General features: G+C 39.0%; 1 protein-coding gene across 7 annotated transcripts in view; it reads left to right on the top strand.

Annotated features, from left to right (window-relative positions):
- Positions 1-21,370, top strand: part of NTRK2 (neurotrophic receptor tyrosine kinase 2) — a 365,415-nt gene that overhangs the window by 74,219 nt on the left and 269,826 nt on the right. For all 7 annotated transcript variants that reach the window (XM_071216654.1, XM_071216653.1, XM_071216656.1 and 4 more), the window contains one exon: positions 774-873. In XM_071216654.1, coding sequence (XP_071072755.1) covers positions 774-873 — 100 coding nt within the window. The remainder of the gene's footprint in view (positions 1-773; positions 874-21,370) is intronic.

The raw sequence follows: 21,370 nt of genomic DNA, 5'->3' as shown, positions 1-21,370 counted from the left end.
GCTTACATTCTTATTCCTAAAATGTGAACATGGGCTCAATATAACCTCACACCTTGATCAGCAGCTGTGGTAGCTGAGTGGTCTGTGTTTGCACTTGTATCTCTTTCTCTCTCATTATTTGCTGTCGGCACCTACTTTCTCTACTTGACCCATGCACACCTTGCAATTAGTTTTTTAAACTTACAAAACACTTGTATTGGCCTGTAAGTTGTAGTACATACAGATGCGTGCACTTATCCTATGGGTACAATCCAATGGGCTTTTATAAGCCAGACTGACTCCAGAAGTCCCTTCCTCTCCCTTACAGTCCCACTCATTGCTCCAAGGTGCACTGACGTCTAAGAGCCATGGTAGGTAACTTAAAACATCTATTACAGACAACTTTCAAACGTGCACAATAGTAGGGAGAATAGTTTATTGAATCCCTTGGTACCCATCACTGGCTTCAAAAATGATCACTATTTTGCCATTCGTGTTTTATGTAAGAAACATATATATGTTTCTATACTTAAAAAATATCAAATGGATGTTTATTTCTATCAGCTGTAACTTAATGCTTTTTCATTTGTAGAGATAATGATGTGACTGACCTTCACCATACATTACAGGGCTGTTGAGGGTTAAATGAATTAATGTATGTAAAGCTCTCAGGAGAGATTCTAGTCAGCATTCAATACCTGTTAACTGTCATCGTCGTAGTCATCAAATGACGATGATGATGATGTAGAGAACTAAAAGAGCAAGGCTGTAACTGCCCCTCTCCCTTCCCCCAGGTCTACGCTGTGGTGGTCATTGCATCTGTGGTGGGATTTTGTCTGCTGGTAATGCTGTTTCTGCTGAAGTTGGCAAGACACTCCAAGCTTGGCATGAAAGGTAAGAAGGGTTGTGCTTATTTCACTTCTCATGTGGAATCATTTTTGGCTTATGACTAATGCTAATTACCAGTAAAGAAGGAAGCGTCTAGATTTATGATGACTCGGTTTTAAGGATGAAAAAAATACCAACAAGAATATGAGACTACAAATCAAGTCAGAGCCAAATCATGCTGATTATTCAGTACTACCCACTTTCCAGTGAGGACAGTTGTCCCAGGGGACAGGAAACTGGTTCCTGAGAATCAAGTGACGAATAACGATAGAGGCAAATAGGACTTGACTTTTCTCTTTGCTCCAGAAAGGCAGGCGGCATGCAGTCGGGGCAGGTGTATGCTCACCAACTTTGTGCAGAAAGGGCCTTTCTCCTATACATTTGACTTCCAGATCTTCAGTGGCATGGTTTTGGGTTGCTACTGCTTTTCCAGAATCTTGTCTGTTAAGATTTAAACAGTAGAGTTGGGAAGTAAACCAATCGGTGGTACATTTGAGTTGTTGTGACTAAGTGCCTTTTTTTTTTTTTTCTCCTTAGGGGAAACCTTCTCAGTGCTGGATTAAAAACTAGGGATATGTTGCCCAAGAATAGTGCATAATTGGTCTCTTTTAGAGGATTGAAACTTATCTTTTGGGAAAAGAATGCCTATAAATGCTCTTGTTAAATAAATACCCAAGAGTTTCAATGATTTATAAGCTTTTGCTTTGAAGTTTAAACTTATGTATTGGCTAATATGCTATTGTTGTGTTTTGTGTGGTCTCTTAAATATCTACCAAGTCTGGGAAAGCTGTGAAGATGGTTTCCTTAGTGTCTAATTACTTGTGTTGGAGAGCAGGTCTGGCGTGTTATCTTTATATATGTGTGGTCGATTACAGTGACCACGGATGTTGCTTGTTTACTTGGAAGGGAATGTTAAATTAGCAGCCCCTTGCCTGGCATACACTGGGATTCTGGGGTAGATCAGATCTATTTCTGACGTTTTCTCCTCTCCATTTTTGGTTCCTATGACTGAAATTCCTAGACCAGAAGTGAAGGGGAAGGAGAAGTGGTCAACTGGGGCTCAATATTCCCCAGCACCATCACCCCCAAACTCCTCCGGACTCCCTCTTGCTTGCTGATCCTTGACATTTCTTTAGGAAGAGAAAAGAGCTTTCATTCTCCAATTATAAATAAGACTTGGAAGAGGGACCACAGTACAATGTTTTTAATTCGTTGTATAGCAGCGGTTCTCAAACTTGATGGTACATCTGAACACTCCTGAAGGGCTTGTTAAAATATACCTCCAGAGTTTCTGACTTGGAAAGTCTAGGATAGGCCTGGTACTTGCATTTCTAACAGCTTCCAGGTGACACTGAGGCTGCTGGTGCCCAAGCCTTCTTTGAGATCCCTCTTCTGTGGGATAAACTTGGGCTCTTTTGGAGGGTGACTGGGTGTGTGGGGAGGCATTGCAAATGAACCTCATCACTGCTTCTCAGACCTTTCTGGGTCCCAGAGTTTCCGCTACCCAGGTCTGGGCCAGGTGGCAGCTCTCTCCATGCAGGCTGTAAGTGTATTTTGTCTTTCTCATTCTTAGCAGATGCTTTCTTTCCTAGGAGGCACCTCGGATGTACCAAGCAAAGATTTTATCAAAGAGTGCTAGATCCTGCCAGTAAAACTTTTTTTCTTGAGGAGTTTAGTTTGACATCTTTCATCCCATGGGCTCTTCAGAAAGAAGATATATCCAGGTCCTTCAGGAGCTCATCAAAAGCTCTGGGAATCCTAGAGCAAAATTTGGAGGTCCCTTCCCATCCCTTCACTTGTGCAGAATTATCTGCCAGTTAATCGGGGTCAAAATGGAAGCCATTTTGTTTCAGAGAAGATTGTATTTCATATTGAGACCCTGGCACTAAGACAGAAATAATATTTTATGCGGATAATTTGGGATTACCGCTAAAGCATCTGCATTTTCTGACTATAGCCTAAGGGCATCCTTAATGAAGTGTAAGAAAGGTTTTGCTTAACCTTGTACCAGAGCCAGTAAACGACTTGCCTCAGGCTGTAGCTAGGCTATCCTGTGTTTTGCTCCCTTATGAACATAAGTAAAATCGTTTTTAGAAATTTTGTCTTGGAGACTCACGTGCTTGTTTAAAGTAACTTATTTTTCTATTTTTAGCTACAAGTATATCTGTGGCATGATTTGAACATAAACGGGCCTGAGCCGAGGTTATTATTTTATATAAGTCAGAGACTGAAATGATAATCTTTAGGGATCTAGAAATTAAGATGAGGTTCGTGCAAAGAATGCAAATGAAACTGGATAAAAAGTGATATTTTAAAAATAATGTGCTTTAAATACTATTAGAGCTAGGATTATTGTAGAGAAACTTATGTCTCAAAAAGGGAAGAATATGTAAAAACACTATTATACTTCCTGAAGTAACCAGGGAATATCTTTGGTTGTGATTTCTCAGTAACAGTAGTATGAAATTTGCATAATTTTGCCAGAACTACAGACCCTATGTGGTGGCCAGTGGTTGGCATGCAAATGAGCTATTCCAAATAGAATTCTTATGCTCAGAATATCTTTGGGGTGATACGGCCTGCCATCCGTATTCTCTTATTCTTGAGACAGATGGAGATGGAAAGATGGCTGCCAGCCCACCTTCAGGCACGTACAGCTCTTTCCAACCTTAGCATTGCTCTAAATCCAGTCTCTAGCATCGGTTGTATCAACCCATGATAACAGCCATGAGAGTATAATCTACAGTTTAATCATGTTGACTTGAAGCTCCCAAGGTGACACAAGCCATCCAGCAACCTCTTAAAATCACTGCAGCTCAAGCTTTGTGGACTGATCTAAAACCCAAACATTGTTAATGGTATTGCTTTTACGAGAAAATGATCTCCAAATTCCAAACCAGGCAGTTAAACCTGAATTTTAAAATAGGGCCAGTGAGATGTGGGAGTTTTCATCGGAGATAGACCTATTTGATCATAAACTTCATAAGGAGTTTTTCTCTATGTTGTTGATTTGCCATAAACCAAATACTGATCCAGAAGACAGACTGTGATTTCCATGGCAACAGTGGTCATATTTTGTCCTCTTGGTCATTATGTACCAGTGCCTCACCCAAAGTTGGCACTCAGTAAATATCAATCCATTGAATGAATGATCAGAGAGAATTTGCGATTTCATCCAGTTTAGGTTGGCAATTGGAAAACAGTTACTATTTGGAGGACAGCTAATGTGAATGGTTAAAGAGAAGAGACCCTGGGATTCTTCTAAGTTTCTAAAGGTGTCAAAGCCCTCCCCATCCCACCCCCCTTTATTTTTCTTTCAGTTTTCCAGATAAATAGTATTCATAGTTGAGAGATCAACTTGTCAAGGTCTTGTCTTAGGATATGTTGGTTTTCACACACTGTTTTAAACCATTATTGTGGTTTAAGTTTGGAGGATTCGCTTCAGCGTTCTGTTTTGCATGTGAACATCTTCAGTTTTTACCTCTTGGCCTTTGGAAGAGTAGGCTTGCAGTATGTGTCTTTGTCTAGCTCTGAAGTCAGCAGAAGTGCCAGGTGGTGGCCCATGACTTGGTGCTAATATAGAATTCGTCCTCTGTGATGGATTGATGAATTTTAAGCTTTTTGCTGCTAGTGTCCAGTGTTGCAATGATGATGTCAAGAGGTAAACTTTATCACAGTATAGTTTTTTCCATGTTCATTTTTATGCCTTTACACTGTCCTACTGGTTTTTGGAACAGTGAATTATCATAATTGCTGAAGCCCCAAATGAAACCCTGCTGTTAGTGCTTGCCTTGGCCAGTTTTAGAGGGATTATTCATATAGGTGTTTAAAACAGATGCATAGGATTTACAAGAAATCTACCTAAATCTACAGCTGTATCAATCCCCCTATACTTGAGTACATCAATCTCATTCATTTTCTTCTAAGGGCTGCCTCTCATTTTTTTTCAGTTAGGCCAATGGAAAAATATTATTGGGAAATGGGGAAAAAGCAGAGCATGCTGAGAAATGGGAGAGAAGGACAGGAATAGAAAAAGAAAGATTTGGTGTAGGCTCCTCTAGGCAGAGTGATGAGGCTCTGGTTTGTGTGGTCACATTTTAAGTTAATTATTCCTCCCTTTGCTAATGCTAAGGGGAGGGGCCCCAGCTGTTATTGGTTACCCCTCCAAGGTGGGGGCCAATGGTGAGGCCTGTTTGGAATATCTGGGATCTCCCCTTGGCCCAGAATGAGTCCCAACTGGGACCTCAAGGTCGAGGTTTGCCTCTCATTTTACTTTTTGTTTACACTTAAATAGGGCTTTGGTAGATGGGAGCTCAAAGAATTTTCCAGAGCAGCTTCATTGCCAAAGAAATGGGTAACAGCCTCTTGACTGCTCTCACTTGTGTCGCAACAAGTGTTGAGTGGAACTCCCACGTTGCTTTCTTCCGTGAAGATATGGAAGAGCCTGTGAAGGAGAATTGGAAGCATCCAGGGGCCCAGCAGCTGCCAGGCCTTCAGAAAGAGCTCCCCAACAGGCAGCCCTGCCCGATGGCATTTATGGTGTCGAGCGCTGGAAAAAACGTCAGGGGCGGGAAGGGAACAAGGGGCTTGGCCCTTATCATGAGGAGACAGTTTCTGCTATCAGCTTTCTGTTGCTTGGATTCCCTGATATAAGTCCACATATATTTATTCCCTAAGTTCTGATGCATCCTTTGACCTTCAGAGTAAAATATCTAAGAAGCCCTAAGACATCCCAGGAGAATGAACTAGAGGAGAAACCTTTCTCTAATTCAGTGTCGAGAGCATCCCAGGAGTCAGATTTCCTCTGTCACCTCCTCTCGATTCATATCAAGTGCCTAGATAGCTCCATCCCTGCTACTTTAAGCCTTAGATGTTGCCAGTTAGTAATTGATGGAAAGCCTTTACTACCTGAGCACGCAGATCCAGGTTTTCTTAGGGCCAGACCCGAAGCCCACACTTAAGTTTCTCATCTTACAAATGACCTAAATGTCTTCTTTCAGCAGCAACCAAAAATTGGGTTATTTAACAATAGTCTTAAACATAGTGGGTCCAAAGCTAAAGAAGTTGAAGGTTAAAGCCTTTTATATAAGCTGAAAACAATTCCAAAACATTTAGGAATTTGAGCTTAGCAGATATTTGGATCAACTTTTAAAAGAGGGAAAAATGTGACCAAAAGCCAGAAACACAGTTGTAGCAACGTATGTAGGGGACAAAAACTGTTTTTCATATGCTTTTTTTTTTTTTAAGATTTATTTTATTTATTTATACTCCCTCACCTCCCTCATTGTTAGCACTCGCTGTCTGCTCATTGTGTGCTCTCTGTGTCTGCTTGTCTTCTTCTTTTCTTCAGGAGGCATGGGAACAAAAACCAGGACCTCCTATGTGGTAGGCAGGCACCCAACTGCTTGAGCCATATCCACTTCCCTCCATATGCTATTTTTTATTTAAAAAAAAAATAACATTAAAAAACTTATAACAGAAATACAAGAAAGCATTCTTTTTCATTTCAAATAGTTTAGAAATACAGAGAATTAAAAGTGGAAATCTACCTCCACCCTCCTCTACCACTACCATTTCCACTCCAGGTAATCTTTATCTACGTGGCATGCATATCTAGGGGCAATAATCTAATACATAGCTTCATTTGTTATGTAGATAATCAAACATATGGGTTCAGTTTTGATTACATGAAGTCATTATTTATCAGTCAAGTTCTGTATCTTTTTTTAAGATGACCATTTGTCTTGTAGATATTCTCTAACATACCTAGTTATGTATTGTCTTCTATTTTACAGTATTTTGGAGTAGTCTGGCACTACTTGGTCTGGCTGCTTGGGTGTGAAACCTGGCTGTGCCACTTATAAGCTGTGTGACTTTGAGCAATTTTCTCATCTTCTCTAGCCTTAGTATTCCCCACTGTTATGGGGCAGTAATGATACTTACCTCATCAGCTCATTATGAAGACAGACTGGGTTTATACATGTGAAACTCTTGGAAAAGTTCTCACTGCTTAGTAAGCACTCCATAAAAATTTAAACTCTATTATTATTATGGATGAATTATGATTTATTTAACTTTTCTTCTTTGAATGGACATTTAAATTGTTACCAAATTTCAGAAAATTTTTTCAAATAAAACTTATATATAAAAATAAATATTTGGAGAATGCTAAGAGAGAAGATGTGTATATATTAAATCTTAGCGGATGGTGCCTGATTACCCCCCATAAATGCCTTACCAATTTATGCCCCGAGCAACAGTGTATGAGGGTACCCATATATCTGTTCTTCCACCCATACTGGATATTATTGATCTTTTATGTTTTTGCTGATTTAGATTTAAATGATAGTTTGATTAATAAAGTTAACCATCTTCATCACATTATTATTAGCTATTTATAGATCTTCTTTGAAGAACAAGTGTTTGTTTTTATTTGTTGATTTATAGTTTTACTTTACAGATTATATAAAATAACCTTTCATTGGTCATATTTTCTTCTAGTCTTTTGATTTTTTAAGTCTCTTTTGGCAAACAGTAAGATTTACCTTTTTTTATATAAGGAAATCTGTCTTTTCCCTCTAAGTTCTGTGTTTTGCTTGAGAAGGCCTAATCTACCCCAAGACTGTAAATACTTTTTAGTACTTTCTTCTAGTAGTTTTACTTTGTGTGTGTGTATGTGTGTTTTAACTTAGATCCTTCGTCCTTTGGTGTCTCGTTTTCCAGATGCTATGACATATACCCACAGTGGGTGGCCTCACAGGAGTCTATTGGCTCGTGGTTCCAGAGGCGGGAAGGCTGGCTTCCTCCCAGAGTCGGTAGCGTGCTGCCTGGCCAGCTGTCCTTGGGTACCGCGGCTTTCCCATCGTGGTGATGTCCTCTCCTAGCTGTTCCAGGTTCTGTGGAATTTCAGCTTCTGGGCCTCTCTGTGGCTCTCTCTCTCCCTATGTCTGACTTTCGTTCTGTTTATAAAGGGCTCCAGGAACCCAGATTTAAGGCCCATCCTCATTCAGGTGGACCACACCTTAACTAAAGTAACTCCTTCAAGAGGTCCTAGTTACAGTGGTTCACAGCCGCAGGAACAAGGTTCAAGACCAAAAACATGCCTAAATTTGGTATGTAATTCAATCCACCGCATTTGGTAATTCATTTGTTTCTTACAAAATTTGGTGGGAGGTATTCCTGTCCTTTTCAGAGATATATAGAAAAGGTATCTGAATGAATTTGTGTGATGTTTTCAGAGCAACTAACAGTATTTTTTTTAACTTTCTGGAATAAAAAAAATTTTTTTTTGGAAGAAAACTTAATAGTAAACTCTTATTTTGTAGAGTAAGTGATAAGATTTTTTTTGTTTTTCTTGGTTATAAGGGAATGTAAACCACAAAACAGTCAGAGAAAATAGGTTTTCATAGGAAACCCTTTTCTGCTGCCATTACCAGCATCAAATTGAGCTTGAGGAGTGTCTTAGCAACTTTTTTAGTAGAGAACAAAATTTTTCAATACCAGTCAAGTCCTCAGAAATATCAGAGAAGACATTTAATTGAAAGAGACGTTTGGTTTAGTCATTGAGTCATTTGACAAATTCAAAAATGTTGTGTTTCTAAAGAAAATAATTAGTCCAAGTATTCTTTTTTCCTGTCATTTGGAGATATTATAAAAAGCTTTTTCTGTAGTGTTGTGAGGTAAAAATCTACTTTCCAAAGCCTCTTATCACTACCACTTGGGTTATGTATGTATGGGAACAGAACATGCTTTTTCCTTTGCAATGTATTGAAAATGGGTGTAGAACTTTAAGAATTGGCTAGATTAGGCAAGAGAGGAAGCAGAAGAATCAGCTTTTAACTAACTTGCATTTTATTTTATTTTCTAAAAAAATTTATTTATTTTTATTTCTCTCTCCCCCGCCCCCATCACCCCATCATTTGCTCTCCTGTGTCCATTCGCTGTGTGTTCTTCTATGTCTGCTTGCATTGGCAGCACTGGGAAACTGCATCTCTTTTTTGTTGTGTCATCTTGCTGCATCAGCTCCGGGTGGGCTGTGCTGTCTTCACATGGGGCGGCTCTCCTTGCAGCGTATACTCCTTGCGCGTGGGCCTCCCCTACGCAGGGACCCCCCTGAGTGGCACAGCACCCCTTGTGCGCCACAGCACTGTGCATGGGCCAGCTCACCACACGGGTCAGGAGGCCCTGGGGATTGAACCCTGGACCTCCTATGTGGTAGGAGGATGCTCTAGCAGTTGAGCCATGTCTGCTTCCCTTAATTAACTTTTAATTGACTGTCTTCCCTGGGCATTCCCACAAGTCTGTTAAGATTCAGGGAAAACTCATGGTTGCATATAATATGGAAAGTGCAGGATGGGGCAGGGGGGGATTGTTGAGTGACTTTCCACTCTGCTAGTTTTACTAAGGGGTAAAAGATCCTTTAAGAAATTAGATTTTGTACTTAAACAAAAGTCATGAAAAACTGATATGTTTTCTTTGCTCCTCCATAAATCACCATGCACATCTCATGACATGCTTCATAAAGGAACCTCAAAATCCAAAACTCTGCTGCCTTTTACCTTTCCTTTTCCCCCCTTTCATTTTGGCCTTCTACATTTCTGTGCTTTCTAATTTTATGTTCTTTCCTCTTGATTTTCTTCTTCTTTATCCCTCGTGTCTGATTTTGGTGGACAAGCTTTTCAGAATTTATGAAGACAGATGATAATGTGACTTAAATATGCTTTGATTTTAACTTACTTTATTTGGAGCAAGAAATACTGAATGGCTTTGGGAATAAATTTAGCCCTAAATCAGCAGGATTGTCATGTGACTTCTCTGGAACACAAGCTGTATGAATAATGTGCCTTTTTTGCACTTATAAGCTGTTAACCCTTTTAAGTCTTCAACCCTAGTTGGAAATAGGTACTCACTATCAGAGACTTAATGAATCAGACAAACTTCGGTTCAAATCCCAAATCTCCCATCTGCTAACCACAGTGTTGGGCAAAATTTTAAAACTCTGTAGATCTTAGATTCCTCTTTGGTACAATGATGGAATAATACCCATCTCTCTGACAATTCTAATAATTAAATTAGTGCTTAGTTTAGTGCCTGGTTCATTGAACTAGTTCTGTAAAAGGTAACTATTTTTCAGATTTATGCTATCATAATACATAATTAAGGAAAATAGTAGGGAGAGAGTCTTATCCAAATTTATACCGAGTCTGAATTACAGAAAATGTCACAACTGTATATAGTATATACTAGAATTTCGAGATTTATTAGTAGATTTTATGGGGACAAATGCAATGTATAGTGTGCCTTTATGTTGTGGGCATGCATCATAAATATAAAGCTGCTAAAGCATATACTTATTTTAAGCCCTTCTGCCAAAACAATTAAAGACCTTATGTACGAATTTTTACAGGTTCTTAATTTTGTTGTCCTTTAAACAGTTCACCTGTTTAAATTGTTTGGGGATTGGTGAGAAAACAGTTTTATGCATTTCTTGATTTGGCATGTAAGTTTTAAAAGTGTCTTTTGAGAGGAGCGTTTATTGAAGGCAAGGTGCAGAATTTGGTGTGTAATGTCATTGTAATGATGTAGTCTTTTTTTCCTCTACTGAGCAACCAGTTTCCTTCCTAGTAACATGTAAAATACTGTAGATGTGTGGCCAGTACTAAATATCACTGGGCATATTTTCAAAATTGTAGTCATTTCAAGAAAATATTGCCCTTAAGTTATAAACAGAGGTCATTTCTTATTTAGTTGCCTTTCCCAGCGACAATCAGTTTGCACATAACATCCATCCTGGGAAGGGCGCATTTGTAATCCAAGCTTGAGAGCAGAGAGGCAGCCCTGCCGGGGCTCTCTCTTCCTGGAATGGTGGGCTTTGGGGAGAAGCTCAACAGCTCAGCTGTTTCCCAAGAGTTTTAGGCCAGACTCCACAGCATGGCTTTGTTATTCTGTTTGAAATAAATCCTTGGAACATTAAATTTATCTATATTGAAGTACCATGTATTCCATAGCCCAGAATAAATCATTTCTGTGTTATCTACATGCAGTCTTTCTTGTATGAGTACAGACAAGAGCAAGGTGATTTTATGTATATATATATATAAAATCCCAGAAATACTTATTCCTCACGTTGTATCTTAATTCTCCTGTGATGCCTTGGCAATCAGTGGAGGAATAGCAAAAATGTTAGAATTGGGTTAAGAAAAGAGTTGGCACATATCTGAGGCAATGAATGCAATATATGTGACTTTTTTTTTTTTACAGTTAAATAAAATAGCTTCTTTAAGCCCTTTCTCCACTGGAGTAGCAGAAATGTAATCTCTTACCATTCTCAATAATCTTAGACATATAATTGTAATCACAGAAAATTCAACCTTTGCTCCATCACTTCAGGGTTTCTCACTTTTCATTCATTTCCTCAAGTTGCATTTCAGTTTCTGAATGGTGATGGGGTGTGTATGTCAGGAAATATAAAATATGAAGTGCTACACCTTGGGGAGGGGCATATGTGCTAATGGTGGTCATTTCTCTGTGCTGGCATCTGCCAAGTTGTCCATCTCCTTAATTGTCCTTGGTCACCAGTCTATGCAAGTCACAGGTATATTGTCTTCTGTTCCTAACCAGGTTCAACAACTCTCTCATCCCTCTCTGCAAGGGCATCGTTACAGCTTTGAGGACATAGGAAATTTGATGAGACAAGCCCCCAGGTCTCTGCCTAGATATACTATGTAGATGTCCCTACAGGCTTGGGATTGCTCTGATGGCACATAATGTCAGGCTGTTCCACTTGTAGTGATGCTGACTTAGATCACTTTTCAAGATGATCACCACGTCAGTTCACTGTAAATGTAAGCTCTTCCCTTTGTAACTGGTACATGACTTGTAGGGTGATAAATGGCATTTAGCAAATATTGTCTTTCCCCCAACTTGAATCTAATGGTTTTAGCATCCAATTCTGATCCTTTCCTGAAAGTTGTAATTTCTAAAGGTTGCGGAATGTTGTTTTTTCCTAACTCAATCATTTCTTTTACATATTGGCCTTCTTCCATAAAAAAGAGAGCCTTCTGTCCTTGGCCAGGGATTTCAACTCTTTTTATCATAGTTCTGCCTTGGTAAGCCATCCTTCAGGCAAGGGATGCAGGATGCTTGGTATCCAGAGGCCTGCATTGAGGATGATCATGGGCTTCAGAAAAGAATAGTGTTACTGTATCAAAAATACATTTCATTGTAAGAGTAAGATAAACTTAATTCCTTTCAGGATTCCTTCCTGTAATTTTGTCATTGTTGGTAGAATCAAAGACAGTGAGAGCTGGCAGCAAGATTAGGAATCATCCACAGCCTTTATTACATAGATGAGGGCACTGGGGCCTGGGGAGTTTAAGTGACTTGTCAGATCCAGAGCCAGACAACAGGCCTTATGACTCCAGCTTTACTGTTTTATGCAGTGAGACTAAGAGATATTATGAGAAAACTCCACAGTAAAGCATACTTCCATACCCAGTTCGCTGTGTTAACTGTATGACTTGTCACTTGAATGGACAGCCATTGAATGATACTATGTTTCCCAAGCTGAGAAAAAGCTTCCTATTGGCAGTATCAAGATGGATTTATGGGATTATGTTTGCTTTAATGTTTATTGGAAAATATACCTGGCACTCCATACTTGATGATATAATTGTTTAGGATAAGGCTAAAGTTAAAAAAAAATTGAAATAAAAAATATTGGGTAAATAATTTCGTTTCCATTTAAAAAGATTATTTGAATAGGACTATCTTAGGGCACTGGGGATTTAATGTTCAATAGACAGAACAAAATTTTTGCCTCATGGAGCTTAAACACTAGTGGAAGAAAGACCAAAAAAATTAGAGAAAGAAATATAGATGTAATTAATTTTCAGGGGATGGCAAATGTTATGAATAAAAGTAAAGCAGGGTATGAGTGAAATAAGCCAGACACAAAAGGACAAATATTCTGTGGTCTCACTAATATGAAGAATAGACACATGAAGTTAAAACCTAGACTTTAGGTGACAGGAAGATTGGATGAGGGCTAAGAAAGGGTACTGATGTATAACACAGTGAACCATGTGGTGGAAGATGGACTGTGGTTAACAGTACAAATATGAGAGTGTTCTCTCATGAACTATAACATATGTACATTGCTAATACATGGTGTTAGTAATAGGGGGTATATGGAAAAAAGATCCCAAATGTAAGCTACAGATCATAGTGGTAGTATACACAATGTAAGGTGTTGGTAGAAGGGTGATGTAGGGGAATTCTGCACATTATGCATGATTATTTTGTAAGCTCACAACTTCTTTAATAAAAATATATATATTAAAAATAAGTGAAGCAGGTTTAAGAGTGGGATCATAGGGCTTTGTTATTGAAATAGGAAAAGCCTCTCTGGTACGATGACTTTTGTGCCAAGAGATGAAATAAGTGAGGGAGTGAGCATGCAGATATCTGGGGGAAGAGCATTCCAGGCAGAGCAAGAGCACAATACAGGAGCAGGCTTGGCACATCCAAGGAACAGCAAAGGGACCAGTGTGGCTGGAGCAGCGTGAGCAAGGGGCAGAAGAGCAGTAAGAGCGGCGATCGGAGAGGCGGCAGAGATACAGCTCACAGAGGGACTTGCGGGCCATTTATGAGTTTCTCTGAATGAGAGAGAAGAGTGCAGAAGGTCCTTGGATAAGACAAAAGTTATGAAATATATGTAAACAATGCAAATGTAGGCCACACTGATATAGTGATGTACTAAAGTAGTTTCTTATAACAAAAGATGATTGTGGGAAAAAGATACATCTAGGGACTGGGGGGAGGTGCTCATAATATAAGGGTAGGGAGAAAATTTCATTGCAGGGTTACAAGATGATGCATGCCATCTGCCTCCTCTGCCTTTTCCCCAGCTTTGTGCTCTCATAGAATGCTGTAACCATTCCTCATAACATCATCCTGGCCACTTGAAAACTGAAAGTGGTAGGAAACTGTCTTGCAGTTATGCCTTGAGTTTTTCATACAATCTTTTCTCATTTTCAGTCTGATTCCTTTTATCCAACCCAGTTCTCCTTAAGATCTGTGCCCTTACACAGTAATTAATTTCAGGGTTGATAAAAGTTGAGTAAAATGTTCTCTTTTTGAGATCTCAGTTGCTATTGGGAGAGAAGTGTCACTGTTTGAAAATTCAAATGATGTATTTTCAGAGTAAGCAAAGCCATTGTGATAATTTTTCTATTTTTTCCTCTTTGTGACGATGAAACATTAAATAAAACCCATGCACTTTGCATTGTGTTTTTTTTCACTCAAAAGACAAGGCTAATGCTTAAGGTCGGCCAAGAAGATTTTCGAGGCCATGCGTTTCCAGATGGGAAGAGAGCACATTTTTATTTTACTGCTTTTTTTCCTTCTGACAGATTACACATAGCACTTTGCCATCTTATGGCCCACATTAGTCTTCTTTCTTGATTCTCCTTGGGGTTTAAGAGTAAAGATTTAATTATCCTATGACCAGATCTCCTTAAATCTCTTGTTCTATCAGTATCCTTCACCCACCCCCCTTCTCCCCTTTCTTATTCTCTTTTTTAGAAAGTATTTTATTGACTATCACCTTTGGGAGGCTGCATTCCTCTTCTCCCTTCTTAACCCATACTACTTCTTTTTCCCTTCTGGCTATAGATAACCTGTGCATCCCCCCATTAGACCTGGTATTGTATTCTTCCCCAAGGCTTCATTACTGTCCTCTGAATCTTCTTCTTTATGATCTTCCTAGTAATACAGATTTATTCAAGTCTGTTTTCTTACTTATTGCCTAATATGTTTATAGGTTAGCAAATTCAAACTAGGTATTACTAGCAAAAAAAAAAAAAAAAATATATATATATATATATATATATATATATATATATATATATATATATATATATCTGACATATATAGCCCAGCATAATGAGAATCTAAAAATAGGAAGCAAGGGCCAAAGTTTTGGGTAGTCCCATTCATTATCATGGATTCTTGAAAATCAGCAATATTCATTTTGGTTCGATTTCTCAGTTTGCCTTCTATTCAACCTCTTAAGCTATACATCAAATTGTTATGAATCCCAAAAGTTTTGCTTACAAAAAGATGCATGGGATAGCAGAGAAGAATCATAATGAGATTCTGAATTCTCGGAATTCAAATATGCCAAGTATTGGACATACAAGTGTGAGTAGTTTTGTCCTATCATATTAGTGTTGATTTTAGCAAATGTGTCGCCTTGAAATGATGATTCATCACAGATATTTGTAACTGTAATCATTGAGAATTTTGTTTGAGGATGATAGTCAATCATTCTTACTTTGAATTCTCCCGACTTCCCTCACCCCCGGGATCTTCTGTTCGTCTCCTGAACTCGTGTAGTGTTCTGAGAGTCTCTGAAAATGGAAAACAGCTTTTGCCCCTTGGTGGCAGCCATTGTGGTTACTGATTATTTACTTAAGTAAAATTGGAACTCATAGCTACATGCTAAAACTTGAGGTGCCCATCAATCAATTTTATCTCTCTGCTAGTCCCCTCAGAAAGTCTACACGACTTTTGTTTTAATGTATCTGGTTACTTAGCATTTGTAGGGTGTACTTTCCTGTTCTGGTTTTAGGCTTCCAGATACACTGACATAATTGCCTTAAACAGGTTATTTATTGACCAAATTATAAATGTTATTGGAAAGTTGGTGTGTGGAAACACTCATGACCCTAGCAAATTAATTCCATGCACATTAAAAATGTTTGGTGTTTCATGTTTCTATAGTCATTTCCAATATATTAGTTCATCCTTAGTGACCTTGTGGCAGTCTACTTACCCAATTGGCTGTCTCCTTAGAGTGTCTATTACCTAAAGTACTGAAATCCGCATTCTTCTGTACAGACAAGGACCTAGAGGCATGAGAACTTACATTTTTAAAACGATGAGAATTTATTTGAGTAAAGCAGAGTCTTTAATCTCTGTACTGTAGGACTGTGTTAACTAGATGCCTGGCTTATCGACAGAATTTAAACAGCCTCCCAGAAACTCTGAGCGGCATGCGTGCTTGGATGGATAATGTATATGAGAAAGAACTAAGGGGTTGTTGCTGCCGGTTTCTCTCTTGGTATTTGAGAAGTTGGCCATTGCCCTTTCCCAGTTGCTTCAGTCTGGGCAGGGCCTGTGCCCTCTGTGTGTGACTAGCACAGCTTTCTTCAGCAGAAAACCAGAACCATCATCGGTTGAGGAGGAGCTCATTTTACGAAGCCTGAGGGCAGACTTTCAAAGCGGAACTTCATACTCCTAGGAAATATTTATTTCAAACCTAGTTCTGTATAAATTACCAAAGAAAAATGAATTTATTTACAATTAACGTATTTGGTGATGAATAAACTCCCATGCCCTAAAGGAAGAGTCTATGTAGATGTGTTTCCATGAAACTTTCCTGATTCAAATAGTTGTCAGGGCTCTGCTCAGCAGCCCTCGGCCTCCCTTTACTAGTTCTGTGCATCCACCCTCGGCTCTTTCAGTGTTTGTTCCTAAAGGCCAGTGCCTGGAACCTTCTTTAGAAGCTACCCATGAACAACTGGAGCTCCTCCCCACCCTCTAAAATACACACAACTCAGAGTGAATTCACTGCCCTCCGCTCCCTTCCCCCACTCCCTTAGCAGCCCTTGGCCGGGGACTGAAAGCCCACTCCCTTGCCTTGACGCTGGGCAAACCCTTGGTATAATTTACAAGTTCCCTGCGGGATCTGTACTCTAATTTACACTCCAGAGCTCCCTGCAGGATCAGGCTGAAGCTGAGACCTCACCTGAAATCACAGCCTTTCCTGGCTTCTTCCTCTTCCCTCCCACTTTTCCCCCTCCCTTACCCTTTCCTCCTGGGAACCCTTCCTTAATAATTCACTTGCCATGAACACTCCTATCTGGACGTACTTCTGAGGAACTGATCTAAGACAGTGAACATTTTATGTAAGTGCTCTAAGAAATTAAATGGTCACTTGTTTACTAATTTGTACTATGTATGTGCAAATGGGTGATCTAAAAAGTCAACCAAAAATTAACTTAGCTCTGGATTATACTTACTGCTAATTGAGGGACCACTGTTTGTCAGGTCCTTGACACATTTATTCTAATTTTCATAACAAGTTTGTACTGGTAAATTAGTTGAAATATGGGGAAATTTATTACTGTATCCAAGTCACAGAGATATTAAATAACATTTTATTTCTTTCTATTGCTGTCTTGCTGACTCTTTCTTTCTTGGAGTATTACAACTTTGTCTGGGAGAGCAGATGTAGCTCAGCATTGAGTGCCTGCTTCCCATATATGAGGTCTTGGGTTCAATCCCCAGTAACTCCTAAAGCAAACAAACCAAGAAACAAACAAAAATTTATTCTGTTTCCAGAAGCTATCAGAGAGGCATTCCAGCATCAAAGTTCTTGACGTACTAAACTTGAAGGAAATGCTCTTTATCAATAGATAAAATACAGTATAAGACATCTAACTTAATTTCACAGAATGGCATTGATTGAAAATAATTTCTAATAAGCACTTAAGTCAAGTCATATTGATTTATTACATAGAGAGAGACCTTTGCCCAGTTTCTGAAGGAAACTGGGTAGGTCAAAGTAACTCCAAATTACTGAGCATGCAAAAGCAGGATGGGGATTTTGGAATGTGCTTTGGGAGCAGGAGATGGAAATTCCTGTTCATCTGGGGTAGCAGACTCAGTTCTGTGATTGTGTTGTACCAGGATGCTGTTTAGAAAACAACTTTCTCAGCCCCTTAAATGGACCACAGTGACGTAAAAAGTCTAACCAATCTCACAGCAGTTATCAGCTTGTTTCTCAGAGAAATCCTTAAGAAAATACTGAAGGGATTATAATGACAATGGTGGATGGCCATCTAAATGGATTCCCATTCCATATCTGTGTTGGGTCTTGTTTTAATTATTCATTAATGATACAAGACTTATACAAGTGAGTATTTCAGCAAAAATACAAGAAAACAATACCAGAGATATTTAAAATTTCGATATGGTGATGTCAAAACTTATTACAGACCATAAGCTAGTCTCTCTTTCTGGAGAGTTCTTCCCTGTTCCTTTTCCTTGTTATTTTTAACTTATCTTCTAAGATAATTTCAAATATCTCCTTCTCCAGGAAGCCATCCGTGATTTCCTAAGGATGGACAAAGTCACCTCTTAGTGGATTTATATTTCCATGAATAATCATCCAGAATATTGCTTAATCCATCATAATGAAAGCATGTGTTTATCTGTTAATCCTCCTACTAACCAAAAAACTCAAGGTCATCAGTTCTGTTTTATTATTTCCATTTCCCCAGTGCTTGGCATGGTGCATGGCAGAGTTAACACTCAGTGAATGTCTATTGAACTTAACTGAACTATGAGGTCGGAAGAAGACTCCATGTCTTTTGGTGTAGATGGTTTATTTTTGTAAATTTAGTTTTAATGTCACTCGTGCGACTTAGACTGAAGAAATACTGAAGAACTAGAGGGACAGGCTTTTGGGGTCAGGGAATCTGAAGGAGAGGAATGTGGGTTATGTCTGGGAGGATGGGAGAAGCTCGGTAGCCAGATGTCATCTAAGAACCACTTGGGGCAAAGCTTAAGAGGTGAGAATGGTGATGGAGGAGAATGGGAAAGAGCGCTTCTGAAATGATAAAGAATAAAATGAAAGGCTATGGAACTGGCATTTGAAGTAAGATAGGGGAGTGGAAGGAGCATGAAACTAAAATTTGACTCCATGCTCTGTCATTTCTGTGACTCAACCACTCTGAGTTTCGTTGTCTTTATCTGTAATATGAGCATATTTGTTCTAACTTCAGAGAGGATTTCTGAAGGTAAAATAAAGATGAATAAGATAGTGCCCAGCGAATACAGTTGTGCCATAAAGAATCACAGATTCTTTTTGCATAACCTGGGAAGGTCTTCTCCTGTTTATTTTCTTTGCTTTTTGGTCTTTGAATTGAATGTTCACATAATTTGCAATAAAGCACATATTAATATTTTCTTCATATAAGCACACCAGCACTCGTAATCAAATATTCAAGAATTTTTTTCAGTCTTCTCTACTAAACCAATATAGGAGTTTTCTGATTTTATATATGGACTTATTAAGTTATAATGCAAATTTAAATATTGGCATTAATTTTTTTAGAAATATAGATATCAGAGTGTTAATATGTATGAAAACTTAATGTATACATCCTATATTGATTATTTTTTAAAAGGCTTATCAGTAATAGGTGTCAAGAACTGTGAAAGGAAGGTCTGAAATTTTACTCTACTTGCAAGCTAACAAATTAGCCTGCCACAATTTCATGAATGCTGGTAGAAAAGATATGAGACTTCTGGGTCAGAGATAAAAGAACTTTATTACTCACTGCATAACCAGCAGCATGAACTGCCATCTTTGTATCACTTCCCCTTGCCCCAAGTCCCATGAAGGTGATGGAGACGAGCCCAGATGGATGTCTGCACATACTCTGGATTGTTTTGCAGAAGAGAAACTCTGAGTTTAGGGATTCTAAATCTTCTAAAGTGGGCAGACACTGTGACACTATATTAGGAAAAAGGGCAATCAGTGTTGTTCTTCACAAGATATACTAAAATGCAGGGGACCTCTGAAGAATTGTCTCCCTACAATAGGTATCAGGACATCTTTATTATTAGGTTTTATGATAAACATTTTTTTTTGAAGCCAGGGACAGAATTCTCCCAACGCCTGATTATACCTAATTGAAAGACTCTAGGTGGAAAAAAACTCAGTCTGGGCATTCAGCTAAGTACCTTATGTGAAGGGAAAATTTATATGAAATAAGCAAACTGGGTTGTGCATCCTAAAAAGCAGGGAAAACTATGACTCTTCTGAGCATCTGTTGTACCATTCAAGTATTGAGCCTTTCTCACCTTCAAGGTTGAAAAATGACATAACTCAGAGAACTCTGAGGAGACTCTAAGAAATGATGAAAAGATGGACACTGAGTAGTAGGAAGAAAAGCAGAGTTAAGTTGTGGCTAATGATAACTTTCTAATACTGCAGTTGTTTCCAAATGAATTTCCTTGGAAAGTGGTTGGATCCCTTTTGTTCTGAGTGTCTAACTAGAGGCTAGGCCTTCCAGAAATATTGTAGAAGAGATTTCTACTTTGACTTCTAGAGTCTTACTCCCAAAGAATGTGATACTTCAGACAAGACAAAGCTGGATCAGTTTTATAAAGTTTTATAAAGTATGAGAGTGTCGTGCTGATAATTGCTTAATAATCAGCTTTCAGGGGTGGGGTGGGGGTCTCTAATTTAGTGTTTGCTGATTTTCAGGGTATAAATACTCCCACCACGGCTTATTTCAAGCCACCAACATGATGTCAACCAGCTTTCCCAAGTCCTGAAAATTTAACAAATAGTTCTCTCAAGCCATTGAAAAGCAGCCATAACTGATGATTTTTTTGGTGGTGAAGTTATTTTATGCAAAGTGTTTGCTTGTATAATTTTCTTTTTTTCAATGCTTTTAAGATAGAGTCTGCTCTATTTGCCACTGGTAACTCACATGTAGACTTACCTAAGGCAGGTTGACAGCCTAAATGATCTTTTTTTTTTTTAAATAAATCTTTTGAAATTCGTTTCACAGTATGAAATTTGTTTTTTAAAGTCTTCCTTTACATTGTGTATATATCAGGCCTATTTGCTTCCTTTAAAGAAACCAACTGCCAACTCAGCATATTTCTTTCTCTGGAAAGGCTTGTAGATGCTGTCACTGATAATTTTAGAAGAGCGGGAGGCTATTTAGGTATCATCCAGCCAGTGATGATTCCCTTATAATTGGGGGATCTGCAGAATCATAATGAATCACAAATTCAGGAACAAGGTACCTTCATTGGTGGTTGGACAAGGAGTCTTGTAAATCCTCTTTGCCTTAATGAGGCTTTATGCCTCTTCAAGAGATTTATCCTGGAATTGCCCTTGGGCGCAGTTTGGCTGAGTCTGTAAAGTCCCTATTGCTGTGTTGACAGAAACATTTTCCCAGAGAATTCAAGTGTTAGCCCAGACTCTGCAGTTACAACGAAGCTCATGGATGAGCAAGTCACCCACCCATGTGAACTGCCCAGCTCACACTCTGTGCTCATCACGTGGAGGCTGGGTGAGCGGACAGAGGTGCTCTCCGCTGCCCCCTCCACCCCCACCCTCTGAGGGATAAGCAGAAGGAGCAAGCTTGCTGCATTGGAGCCCACCCCCGTGAGATGTACTTTTAGTGGCCTCTGGCTTTAATAAGATTGCCTTCTCCTCTCCCAGCACTTACCAGAAGGGGGGACCTTGACTTTAAGGCAGACTTGAGTACCTCCTCCTCTCTCCCTTGGGTGATAGTAATTGGGAGGCTTCAATGATTTATTTATCAAATTTATAAAAGGCTCATCCTGCCCAGTCTCTGGGCACATGAGCAAGATTAAAAATACTATCAAGTAATAATAATAATTTTAAAAA

The sequence above is a fragment of the Dasypus novemcinctus genome, chromosome 8 (genome assembly GCF_030445035.2).
Source record: "Dasypus novemcinctus isolate mDasNov1 chromosome 8, mDasNov1.1.hap2, whole genome shotgun sequence".
Lineage (NCBI taxonomy): Eukaryota > Metazoa > Chordata > Mammalia > Cingulata > Dasypodidae > Dasypus > Dasypus novemcinctus.
This window is presented reverse-complemented; position numbering and strand designations above follow the sequence as displayed.